Raw genomic sequence first — 13,596 nt, 5'->3', positions numbered from 1 at the left:
CTGATGGAAAGGTGAATGAAGTCGCTTTCGATGCAAGGAGTCGTTGGCGGTTCTCCGGCTAGAAACACATCTTCTTCCTCGGGCAGCTCCTGTAGAGGCCCCGGAGCCTCGCCCTCCGCCATCCGCTGCTCTTTATTGTGCAGGAGGACAGCGACGAGAAAGCATGAGTGTCAAGCACCGTCTTCGAAGCAAATTCTCCTAACAGCGCCGCAGCGGAGGACCTGACTGACAGAGCAAGAGAAGAGGCGGAGAGGCGGAGCTCCTGCGTAGAGGAGGTGGAGACTGAAAAAGAGTCAGAGGGAAAGAAAGGGAAGGAAAAAGAGCAGAACGGTAAATGAGGAGGACCACAGTATTCTGAACGCGAATAGTATAGCTAAATGAGGCACTCGGATAGGATGGAGAAAACCAAAAGCTGGCGTGTGAAAGGGCAGGTGAAAAAAAAAAAACTAATAGAACGGGAAGGGTTCATGAAAATGGAGAAAAGGTGAGAGATGTGAAGTTGACTTGGACAGTGGATCCCAAGTTCAGTTTAGCTGGCCTTTTTGATAATCACCGGTACGAGAACACCCTACATATGATGTACTTGAAGACTCGTCTTGATGTCTAGTTATGCAAGACGCCAAGCGTTTTGGGATTCTTTCTGTTTCTGGCTCGCTAGACCCAAAATACCCTAATTTCTGAGCCATTTGAACTAGATTTTGTGCAGGAAATTACACCCTCCTGGTTAAGATTAAACAAATATCTTAAACAAAAATTATCAGAAGAACGTGAAGTTACACATGTCAACCCCAAAGGTTCACCTAGTGCCGGTGCTAGACCAAGCTTATTAGTGCGCCAACGGACTGTTCGGTAGCTCACCCGTGCGGCTGTCTAATTTACCTTAATGGTGGCGCCGGGTGTTCTAACGAAACATCCTACCCATCGAAATGATCTACTCACTGATACTACGCATGCGCAGATCAAAATTACGCAACTTAGCCTTACTACATTAATGCATTTATTACAGTTTACTGCATATGTATTTACTGTCAACATTTTATAAATTGTATATTTTGCATGTGTGACTTTTAATCTTGTACAGGCCATTGTATCCATGCACGAGTAATGACTCTTTCGGGCATTAAATGATGCATAGTGAATAAATTGTGAAATGTTAACATTTCCATAAATTTGATAGACGACTTCTAAATACAACATGTTAAATGATGACATGGTATAACGTTATAAGTTTAATGTTACGACTTACAATAAACTACGGTTGGATACTTCGACAAAGTAGGACAAATCGTCAGAGCACCGGCCCCGGGTTCACCCCCTAAAGGGATACAAGGTGTCAAAGTTACTACTTTTCACAAAACTTCAGAAAATGGGGATCGGTAATATACTGCAAGCATGATGAGTGTTGTTTTATACTATTTCGAAACTGATGGTCACGAATACGATAGTTTTTTGATATTTCGACTCTTATATCTGTGGTTCTAGCTCTCTAAGGGCCGGTCCCAGAAGGTCACAAATGACACATTTCAAATATAGTCACGTGGTTTAGTTTTAGATTATTTCAATGTCAGTGTTTATTAATATGTTATTTTTGATCCTTTAGGAACCTCTTTCAGAAGGTGAAATAATTACATTTCTGTTAGACGTTTTAATATTTAAGCGATTCTTGTTTATAATGTACTTAAGTCATGTAGTAAATCATTATATTTCTTACGAACAACCCAAATTGGGGCAGTTTATGCTAATTCAAACATTTTTTCTCTTATTCTGCATTCAGAAATGTGCTCTAGTATGAAGAAATTAACAAATGTGTAGAAAAGTTTTAAACGCTTAATTTTCTTTAACCATTATTATTGCAGATACAGGGGAAAAAGACACTAAATGTTAAAGTGGAAATGAACCTGTACTTCATTATGCTTAATAGCCTTAACTAGGTGGTCCTGAAGTTCAGTTCCGCGGACCACATTAACTGCAGGTGTTCATTCCAATCAAGTTCTGTTTTTAACTGGACACCTGCATTTATTAAACAAGTGGTTATTTGCCAGTTTCTGCCTTTTTTTGTCAATCCAGAAATTCAAAAATTAGTTAGCTAAGTATTTAGGGGGAATTTAGCAAGCAGTTAGCATTCTTTTTATTGGGTTTTAAGATATGTTTATGTTGGAATGTTTTTATGGTCTGGTCATTTAAGACTTCTTATTAATTAGCTCACAAGTGGATATTATATTGAAGTAGATGCTTCCCTTTAGTATTCAGTGTCATTTGTACCTGTGTCTGTACTGCTCATTACTAATTGTCAGTACAGTATTTGGATCCATTTAATGGAGTAAACTTTCTTAAAGGTGAATTAAAAAGAATTTGAGAAGGAAAGTTAACATTTTAAAGATATGGCAAACATGAAAACTTCTGAATTTTGTTTACGTGTAAACATACTAGAACATATTCCAAATGCAAAATAAGGGAAGAAAATGACTAATTAAACAATTAGATCATTTAGCTGTAAGACAACAATTGAACAGTTTTTTTTTTATCTCAGGACTGAACTTGAGAACCCTTCGACTAGGAGATTATCTAAGAAGGGAGATGGAAAACTAGTCTAAAGAGAATGGGAACTGAGAAAGACTGCAAAAGGCCATCCATTGGGCTGGGGGGAATGCCTAGAAGGATTAGAGGATTTGGATGATTACCTCAAAGAAGCTGGCAACAAAAGAAAGACACCAAATGGTTTTAGATAAAGGGGCATCTAAAAATGAAGATGTTTTGTTAATGTGCAGGACAGAAGAATATAGAAGATAATTCTTGCATTTTTATTCATAGGCAGCCCAGATCATTCTTTTTGTAGCTGTTTGATAATTCAATGCCCTGCTTAGAGAATAAGATACTGTAACTTGTTGCTCCATCTTTGGTTTTCAGAAAATTGAAGTGGATGAACTGGCAAAAGATTTTGAAGCAGGGCAATTAACAGAATAATCAAGAAGAGAAATACAGCAAAAGGACCTGGAGAAAAGAACTGTAGCATCAATGAAGAGAAAGGTAGAGTGGGAGAAAGACTGGGGTGGTAGGGCAATTGGCAGAAAAACAGTGCAATGAGGGACACGTGAACAAGGTGGACCATTAGAAAGAATCTTTTAGCTATGGCCTTTCTCAAACCTTCCCTAAAGTTATAGCAAGGGTGATGTCGTGGTACTGTGGGAAGAGGTTTTTTTTTTGCAGATTTCCAGCATTCTTTGTGGAGCCTTCAGGCTGTCTCCAGACTTAACTGGGTTTCCACATGCAGACCACATACATGTGGTTAAATTTGCTGTCAATTCTGAATTGGCCTATTGTGATTGCATGTATGTGTTTGTGTGCATTGAGATAGACTTGTAAAAGTAGAAATGTAATGGAGAAGAAAAGACAAAGTAAAAAGAGGCAAATGGCGGGAGTACTCACTAGTTAGAAAAATTATTGGAAGGTATAGGGTAACATATTAAATGGACTGGAAGCTGAAATGTGAAGTTTTCATAACATATAGTTTGAGAAAGCATGCAGATGTAAGAGATTATGATGCTAAGAGACATGGGCAATATCGACTGAGCAACCAGTAGGTGAGTGGCATTAAGAGAAATAAGGCTACAGGCTACTTAGAAATATAAACATTGTGAATGTCAGCTGCTGCTAAAATGGACATAAGAGACTACTAACATTGATTAACTGTGATTGAATCTGTGGACAGTAACCTTTGGGCACCAGGGAGCCTCTCCTTTTTCATCTTACATGTTGGAAGTCTGTTCCTGTTTTATCTCTGAGTGGGGTGGCATTAGGTGACACCTTTCAGATCATGTGTGATGTTTACATCTGCGATGGGATGCCCAGGCCACAGGGTTCCTCAGATGCCTGCAGTATCTTTGTGAATGTTCAGCAATCACCTTGAACATCTAAAATGCTCATCTTGCCCTTTATGAGGACTAGTTATGCAGCATTTTTATTCTCATTTGTTTAGGGTCTGCAGTAAAATACAGGAGTGAATTGAAAAGGATAGTTCCATCACATTTGACTGCAATAAAAGTGACTGACATTCCTCCAACTCTTTGGAGGCCTGAAAGAGGACAGCAGATTGAATATTCCATATCCCTCAAAGTTTTTTTTTTTTTTTTTGGTTAGAGTGTGAATGAGGGATGTGGCTAGCATTTTGCAGGGCTTTCAGTCTGTTTGTCTTTCTGGGTATTGGTTGCTTTTTCTAGTTGAAAGCTTTGTGATGACTGCATTGTGGAAGTTCCCCATTTCCATTTTGTGTTGAGGGTTAGTTTCCACCCTCCTAAATGGAGCTACAATGATGTATCGCCTTAGTAGTTTACATTGGGTCCTGTTCGAGAAGGAAGAGAGTTAGGAAAATGCTATTGAAGTAAATAGGCATGTAGACTCCCACCTCTCCTGGAAGAGCTGAATCATTGACTGTTATATAACAAGATGATAATGGGCTCTTAAGTGGGCGGCTCACTTCATTTATAGTGGGCTGACCACTGGCTGCAGTTTTCACATCTGACCGGTATCTCCCACATATGAGGATGACAGGATATTTCTGTTATGTAGATAAGCAGTAAATGGGGCATTTCATACGTCTCTAATAGGCCATGTCCTCAACTCATTAATCTTACCGAGTTTTGCATGGTGCTCACTATGATGAAAAGATTTCAGATTTATGTTTGGTCTTCCTAACTGTGTTCATCCTTTCAACTTCAATTTGAAGAAGAGCATATTTATCCGGTCATGAATTCTTGTTTTGGAAACGACAGGCATTTGAGATATTAAAGAGGCTGCAATTCGACAGATTGTATAGACAACTTGCTATATAAAACTCTTGCAGCACAGCAGCGTGAAAGGCTGTTATTATTATTATAGATTTTGTTCTGTTTGTTTTGCAATCTTTTATGCTTGGAATTAAATCCGGTATGTGCAGATACTGAAAATAATAATGATCCACAGTAAAATTCAGAATAGTTTGTCATATGATATAGCCACCGCTTAGACTTTTCTCATCTTAACAAACTACAGATTAAGCCATTAAATTGAGAAATTTTCAGTTTGAGTTACATGTGACCATTGTGACTCTCAGTGACAGGAACCTTAATTGGAAGCACACTGGTTTAGCTTTTAGGTGGCCAGACTGAATTTGCCAAAAAAAAACAAGTTAGATAATCTACACATGGCATAAAATTTAGGTGCATTCAAGGTCTGTGCAGGCACTGTAGGAGTTCATTAGGTAGGTTCTAGAACCTTCTCTACCCAGATGTGGAGGCCAGATGCTGTCACACACATACACAAACCCCATATCCATATAAAGTGATAATTTGCAAGTACCACATACAGGTTATATGAATTGGCAATTGATACATTTTAGGGAATAACAGAAGAGAAAAGCAAATTTTATTACAATTTGTCCGAGTTCTTCATGGATATCAGGTGAAAATGGCACTCTGATAGTAAATTACAAGGGGACCAGATTTTCAAAGTGCCAAACTGGGACATTTTTGTAGCATGAATGCTCATGCAGAAAGCCCATCCTTATAATGCATGCTTTATCTCATCATCATCTGAGAGGAGAGAGGAAAAAATCACATAGGATTGCGCACAGTACTTAAAGTATAAACAAATAAATTTCGGTGCTCTAATTTTGTCTGCTTTTTGTTCTTTCCTGCAATGCTGTTTAAATATTAAACAAGTTGTTAATCAAGCCAAGTTCATTCTTGGCGTTTCATGTACGCTCTTTTAAATATATTATTTGTTTTGGCGAAGTAATGTTTGTGGCACTGGAAAACTTTTATTAGATGTGTAGCCATTTAAAGTGGGACATTTTGATGTTCTACAGTTATACAGGGCCTGAAAACGGGACTGTCCTCATCACCGGGACGTGTGGTCCCCTTAGTAGAATATAGCATTGATGAAACAGTCCCACCATAGGGCACTTCATTTTCATTTGTATCTAGATACCGTTTACCCTGCTTTTGTTTTTTTTTTATAATTTTACAGTGATTTTCACTCTTTTTAACATGTGGAATGTTTTTAGTTTGAGAATGTCTTCATGCATCAGTGCATTGATTGATTAACATTTGATCAGAAAACAAAGGAATCCTGTGAGGTTTTGAGTGGCTCGATCAATTAATAATAGATAGAAGAGCCAGTTGCTTCCAGGTTTACTAGCGGTGGAGCTCCACAGACTAGTGACAATTATAGCCAGCAGTTATTGCTACAGACCAGCAGTATGCAATAACAAAGTTACTATATTTGCCATGCCTGCCTTTTTGCTGAGTGGCACAAAATGTCTATGGGCCGATGGTGGTTTATGTGGAAACACTGACTTAAAGCACTGGGAGGAAGAAATGCTTGCACACTTCATTTCCATTTGCGATGAAGCTGCTGGGAAGACTTCATACAGTAGAAAATGCATGCTGATGTTAAAGGTTTCTGCATTCACCCAGCTTGTGTTTGGATTGACTGCCAGCTCAATCGCATCTGCAAATGGCCAGTGATAGCAAGTAACATTCTGAAATCTGCTGGTGTTTCTTTAACTTGCATTAAAGATCTGTTTGCCATTGGCAGCAGCTCTCTGAAGTAAAAAAAGAGGAAAATGTGCAAAATCTACAAGTTTGTGTTACCGCTGTCAAGGTAAAATTAAAACAGTAAACTAATTTGGAATTTTAGTCAACACAAAATGTTTCTTTGTTTTATGATAGACAAGTTCACAAATTCATCAATACTTTTCATTGGGGGTTTTTAAATTTCAAATCTTTGTACAGCTTGATCTGTTTGCGATACCTCAATGAAAATTGAACTGTCTTGACAAATTTCTCTGAATAATAAGTGTGCCAAATTTAAAAAAAACAAAATTGGTCTAATGGGGCCCAAGAAAGACGTGGGCCTGTTGCAATAGGTGCTTTCCACATTATGTGCAAACGCAACTTAAAACAATTTTGTTAACATTTTCTTCTTATACTGTATGCAAGAGTCTATTTGTATGGAAGTTTTATGTAAACTGATTTTGCTTGGTGTCCTATGGATACAAACAAAAGAAATGTGATATGACAAATAGTATGCCTATGTCATACCTATGCTCTGTATAGGCTAAAGAGAACAAGACAGGGATAGATTTATTGCATTCATAAAAGGAAACTCAAACTTTTGATGAATCTGAACATTACTAGCATTTAAAAGACAACAAACATGTATAACCTTGGAAGATAACAGTTAAGAATGTAAATGGGTCATATGCTTTAACCTCCACCTCATATACCAACAGTTGTGGTGAAAACATAAGGGTGTCAGAGTCACATTTTTATAATAGTGATACTTCCAAATGTGTTTACCTTAGCAGGGTGTTGCATTGGGTCACCCACGTTTCATCTTGTTGATAACAAGTCAACTTTCTAATGTTTAAAATGAAGTAGTGCAGTGTTTATTGTTGCTAAATCACAAGCCCAGGGTCCTGGGTTCAGATTCCAGCCTAGTGAGTATTACAAGTTCCACAAGAGCATGCCATTCAACACAGCAAAGCTCAAAATCCTGTTCACCTACAATAATTTCTCAAAATAACATTGAGTTGAGTATTAAAGGTTGTACTGTGACACAGTGGCAACTTATTGCCTGTGTCTGTGGTTGCCCTGAACATGTTTCCAGCTATGTCTACATGTTCTTAAAGAACTCCTTTTAAAATAACAGTTGAGATTCACCATATTAATTATCCTCATAATTCTGAACAATTCAGTCTTGTTCTCATCATTTCCATTTATTTAAGTTGGAAACGTACAGTTCCTTCAGTCTTTCTTCATAGCTCATGCCTTGCATTCCTAGAATCAGTTGCTTTTCTTTGCTCTTTGTCCAGTAATGCTATGTCCATTATTGTAGTATGGATGGAGACAAAAGCTGCACGTAGTACTACAGTTGAGGCCTCACAAGTGCATTACATAGCTAATACTAACCTCCCTTGTCTTGGGTTTCACACATTAGGCTCTATAACCTAATATCCTATCCGCCTTCTTAATTGTTACCGTGCACTATCTGTATCTACAAAGTGAAGCCTCCTAGGACCTTCTGATATGTTGTAGTTTGTATATTTGTCCTTAAGTCTCTGTGTGGTTTTCTTCCAGTTCTCTGATTACCCTTGCATCTGAAAAATATTCATATTAGGTTAACTGTCACCAAAATTGACCCTATATGTATGAGTGAACATTATTACAGCGGACAGGTGCTCTGTAAACTCTTAGTTTTTGTCTTGAGTCTGATGCTATAAAGGCTGGCTTTAGTATGCAGAAACATGTACATGAATCAAGTGGCTTAAGAACTGGCTTAGTGCTGAGTTGCAGTTTTTTATGTAAATATAGCAAGTGACACTACACTGTCTCAAGTGTTCCCTTCCATTGCTAGCTTAAAGTCCCCAAAGTTTTTTGCAACCTTTATTTCTGAAGTTGCTTTGAAAAATCAATGAAAATAGTGTTAAAATAGATAGGACCATATAACTAAATTGATAGTACAATCTCTGATTATCAGATTGAACAATTTGATAAGAAAAATCTGAAAGGCATGACCTTAACAATGTTTAAAATTTTAAAGAATTGTCTTTTTTGAAGATATAATGTAATAACTAAATGTAATAAATATGACATGCAAAGTGGTAGCAGAGTGGCTAGTACTGCCCCATTCATCCAGGACTCTGGGTCTGAATCCAATCCAGGGCTCTGCTTATGTGGACAGACTGCACATTCCTCCCATGCCCGTGTATCCTACTTTTCACCTACGTTACATAGAATGCTAGGTTAACTAGTGACTTAAAAGTGGCCTAGTTGAGTGACAGAGTATGCATGTGATTATTTTTTTTCCTTTTTCTCTTTGTGCCCGATTTTAATTTATTTTGTTAAGCTGTGGCTTATAGTTAATGTACAGTACAGCCTGTTTTCATTACCAGTATGAATTCTGTATCATATGGCAAAGGGTCACTTTCATCTATGAAACTTTGCTCCATTACTAATTTGCATATGTAAGGTAGCTTCAGAAATTAAAAATGGTACTATTACAAAGAGATACATTTTTATAAAGAATTTTGAATTCCTGCAGCATGCAGTGCTGTTGTGATTCTTTCCTGGGAGGAATACAGTGTATGATGTGTTGTAGAAGAGAAACCTCCTCTATAGTAGCAAACAATGGATGTATACATAAGGGTGCCCCATGTACACAGGTCTAATAAGAACACGTAGATCCCCATAAATTGACTGTCAGTCCTAATCCCACTGTAATTTAGTGAAATTCTACGTGTCATGCTTGTTACCTTACAGCTCATTTAACTAAACCGTGTGTTTAATTAGTAAAGGGCTTTAAGTGAATTCTCATTTAAACTGCACAGGTAGCCTTAATAACATTGTAGCGTAAATGTCAATGGAATTTACAAATTCTTTTTTCAAAGGTTAAGGTTTTTGGAATTGCTCAGTGTAATACTTTAGTTATGCCCACTCATTTAATACTAGCCATGTTATCTGTCAAAGACAGTTAATAGAATAAATTGAAAAGTATTTGATATTTCTTGCCCTGTGTGTACATTCAGTGCCTCTCCCTGGTATCCTCGTGTGTCCAGACCTTTCTTGACCAGCGCTCCCTCTGCCAAGTGTGTTACTGTAAAGCCTGCTTCTCGGACTCTGCTGTTTTGCTCTCCTCCTGTCTGATTTTATACTACCCATCTTTGAAAGCAGCTCTCTATGTGCCTCCTATGCTTTTACTCTTCCTTGTGTGTATCACACTTGCACACTTTAGATGGTTTCGCCAAAGCCAAACTAACCAATCACACTAAAGCCAAAATGACCAGTCAGTATGTTCTGCATGGCTGGACACACACACACACACACACACACACACACACACACACACACACACAGTCCTTGGCATTTCATTATATAGTAGATGTGTATTGCAATTATTGTAATGAAAGTGTGCAATGCTTTTCCAAGACACATTCCCAATGATTGTGTGGTCACTGTAAAATAGAAATGTCAGCCACAGTATAGGCTTCTTCTTAAAATTAATGGAATTAGAGTCATGAAAAATGCTGGTGAGGTGTTTTGTTTCAGTAGCACATCCTGCTGGGTTTAGATGAAGAGGTAGGTTCACAAGACACACAGACACTTAAAATGCAAATGCAAATTTTTTTCTATTTTGCTTAGAACTACATCTACTTGAAAAATACATGGCAAACAATCAGGCAGTGGCAGTGGCAATGGCAGCAGTGGTGGTAGTGGTGGTGACTCGTAAGAAGGACTGCAGAGAAACAGTTCATTATAAAAATACAGCAGCTATATACAAAATTTTCTTTAGGCAGACAGTGGGACTCAGTTTCTTGCAGATTCTTGGCAAAGTGCATAAAGGGTGCTGCCACTGTGGGTACTCCAAGTGATGCTAATGGAATGTCTCTGATCTGGTAAAGGAGGATCACAGTTTAACACCACACAAGCAACCTCAAGCAGCAAATATCACCCATTGGTGCAACACTAAACTTAAAGCTTAGAGTGAGCAATGAAAGGGTATTTCAATTAAGGTGTACACAAGGGAAAGGGCTTCAACCATCATTTTTCATAGGCAGTCTCTGCTATATCCATACCCTGAAGTGGTTCTTTCCAGCATTCGTGGAGTCCAAAATGGTTGCATAATTAGTTCAGAACCTGAAGGGGATCATTCTCTCATGTCTTGTTTTTTTGGTATGCTTACGGTCCAATGGGATTAGTGGTGTCCTTCGATGGGGCAGCCTGTCTCAGATATCAGTGGAGTCCAAAGAGCTGTCTCTGCTATCTCTGCAGCATAAGGTGGGTATCTATAGTGTTTCTGAGAAAGGGAAGGTGTGTTTATAGAGTTATTGGAGCTCAAAGGGCTTCATATTTTGTATACATGGGAACTACAGTCACACTGGAGCTTATGGTGGAAAGGCAGGGTCTAGAGTGTCCTTGGAGCCCAAGGGAGATGTGTCAAAGAGATCAAAAAAGGTCAGCTCCTGTATTTCTGAAAGATTAGCATACTATTTCTGTCATTTCTTGAAACTGAGGGGGTGATGTTCAGTGTCTCTGTAGCCAGAAGGACCTATTCCTGATATTTGTGGCAGCTCTCTATGGTGTCTCTGATGCACTGATACGCTTCTCTCTTCACACATGACAGCAGGAGGCAGAGAGACTCTGTAACTGTGAAGTAGCTTGGATTCTATGGCATTACATCTTCACTGTATGCTATCTGGCAGACAGCCAGACACCTTCAAGAAAGGGCATCTGCCCCATGTTATATCAGTAAAAGAAAAAGACTGAGAGAGACTGCTGAAATCCTTAGGGCTACTTTGATGAAAACAAAATGAAGAAAAAGTAGCAGCAAGGAAACACCATCAATTTTGGAAAGTTGAACAGACAGTCTCTTGGTTCTTTGTGTCACTCTGCCAGTGCATATTTATGTGACCAGCCTGGTGTCCCAGCTGGCTGGAACCTTGTGAGACCCCACTGATGTAAGATGACACCTGTTGCTTCAGTGTGGCTTTAGCACCTGTCCATTTCCGCCACCTGCTGCAGAAGCATGGAGAGCAAGCGGAGCTTTGGAAAGGAGGCCTTCATCCACTCTGCTTCAGTTCATCCTCTTCTTATGGTTAATGGCCACATCAGCCACGCTGCTGCAGCACACAGCTCTTAGGTGGTAGGCAATAAGAAAAAGAGACAAAGCTGGGTGGATGCAGGCTCAGTGGCAAACTTATAAGTATTCAGCAGAGCTCTCCAAGGTCAGATCCCTGCCAAAAGAACACAGAAAGACACAGGTTACTAGAAGGGAGTTATAGCTCCAAAGGTGCCATAGCACTCTTGAGGTTTAAAATGCAATTCTGATGCCACAATAAATCTTGAATATTTGGCAGTTGACAAAAACTGCTGTATACCTCAGTACCAATTTAGTCTGTGCTCTTTTTAATGTTAGTATAACTAAGATAAGCCATGCACAGCACATCTGTCAGAGCCAGATCATTCTGGCTGGCAATGAACAGAGGTCATTTATACTGTGTGTTTTTGCAGACTTGTTTGAACTAAGTCCACTCCAGATGCTGTATTGTTTAGATGGCGTTGACAACATGTCTAGTTGTTTTTCTGGTGTAAAAAGAAATAAACATGATTTGCTCCAGTTCATTGTTTACACACTATAGCAACTAAGTACGTTTTGAACCTTTTTCAGGAAATTATCTTTTAAAAATTTGTACAAATCTATTAATGTCTGCCGTGACATTACTATAAGTACATGTACAACAAGATGGAGACGTCTGAGCTAGACAATAGGCTGAGAAGTGGATAATATTATGACAAAAAAATGAAAGTAGCAAAGGCAGGCAACCACTTATAGAATGAGGAAACACTTTTGTGAAAAAAGGCCATTTAGCTGCCCTTTTGAGAGCGTCTCCATTCCTATTTACTTATTTTGAAATTTGAAGGAGTTCAGTGTGCTGATTTCAGGGTTAATTGGATTTGTGCATTTTAAAATTCTTGTATAGAAAATTAAGAAACAATTTGTTGTCAAGCTCACTGATCAGTTATTTAAGGCCCTTGGGGGCGAAAAAGTACATTTTAGCCCCATAAAGATCCTCAAGAAACAACAGAAAAGAAGCTTAAATGATTAAGCAATATGGTGCTTTCAATTAATGCAATGCTGACAAAGGCCTGACAATAACTGAAAAAATATAGGAAAGTCTTAGTCAATTTTTTATATACCATTTAACAGTATAATACATCTTATATACACTGTAGAATGGTAGACTGGTTGGGATTCTTCCGCCAAATTAAGATGAGAGAGCTAATTGTGCAAAAAAGGTTATCATAAGCAGCTCATAGTGGAATGATATTCCATCCGGTATTACACTGAAGTTGAGATTCTATAGGAAGTCTAAATTCGTTTGATTATTATGTAAAGATAATCCAGTAATATATGATTTGAGGTCACAATGAAAACATGTCAGCAAAACATATGCAAGCTTGAAGGAATTTCCTCATGTCTAAGGTGAAATCGTGGGTAGAGTTTGACAGTCTATTAAGGATTGCATTTGTCTCTTTATAGACAACTAGGGGGCTTTGCCCCCCGCTCGCTTCACTTGCCAACCCCTACCCCCTGGGCGTGCTATCCGCCAGCCACTTCAACTCTCTGCTGCTCGTGTTGCTTTGAACATTTAAAAGACTGTATAGCAGCTGTCCTTTTGTCTCACTGCCTTGTCTCACGGGACATTAAGGTGTCTCTGAGAAAATCTCCTTCCAAGATTTTTTTTTTTATAATAGAGAGATATGCTGAATGTAAAATTTTGAAATGTGTTAACTCACATCAGATACAGAATGAGGTAAAAGGTATTCTACCCAAGGGTGATTTCTGTTAATTCAAAAGTTTGAAGTTGCTTTATGTGTCTTTTTCAATCATACTACTGGGAAACTGCTTTTGTACAGTATTTAGAATTCTTCATACAAAGCAATATTTTATAACATCTATGGAAAAACGTACTTTAACTGACCTCTCTGCTATCAGCCTTATTTATTCTGGTAATAATGTCAAAAAATATTATTGTTCTCTTGCAAAATTCAACAGGTT

At 38.4% G+C, this 13,596-nt stretch overlaps 1 protein-coding gene and 1 long non-coding RNA gene across 3 annotated transcripts in view; one reads left to right on the top strand and one right to left on the bottom strand.

The window, feature by feature from the left end:
• The first annotated feature begins 245 nt into the window (after positions 1-245).
• LOC120530380 overlaps positions 246-13,596 on the top strand; it is a 56,142-nt gene continuing 42,791 nt past the window's right edge. Inside the window, exons 1-2 of one of the 2 annotated variants that reach the window (XR_005633956.1) lie at positions 246-330; positions 2,908-3,027. This is a non-coding gene — a long non-coding RNA (uncharacterized LOC120530380). The other variant, XR_005633957.1, reaches the window with a different exon arrangement.
• creb3l1 (cAMP responsive element binding protein 3-like 1) overlaps positions 10,142-13,596 on the bottom strand; it is a 38,873-nt gene continuing 35,418 nt past the window's right edge. The window contains exon 12 of the mRNA XM_039754812.1: positions 10,142-11,770. Coding sequence (XP_039610746.1) covers positions 11,734-11,770 — 37 coding nt within the window. The 3' untranslated portion in view covers positions 10,142-11,733. The remainder of the gene's footprint in view (positions 11,771-13,596) is intronic.

This window comes from Polypterus senegalus, chromosome 1 (assembly GCF_016835505.1).
Source record: "Polypterus senegalus isolate Bchr_013 chromosome 1, ASM1683550v1, whole genome shotgun sequence".
NCBI lineage: Eukaryota > Metazoa > Chordata > Cladistia > Polypteriformes > Polypteridae > Polypterus > Polypterus senegalus.
The sequence above is the reverse complement of the archived record's forward strand: the minus strand, read 5'-3'. Positions and strand labels throughout refer to the sequence as shown.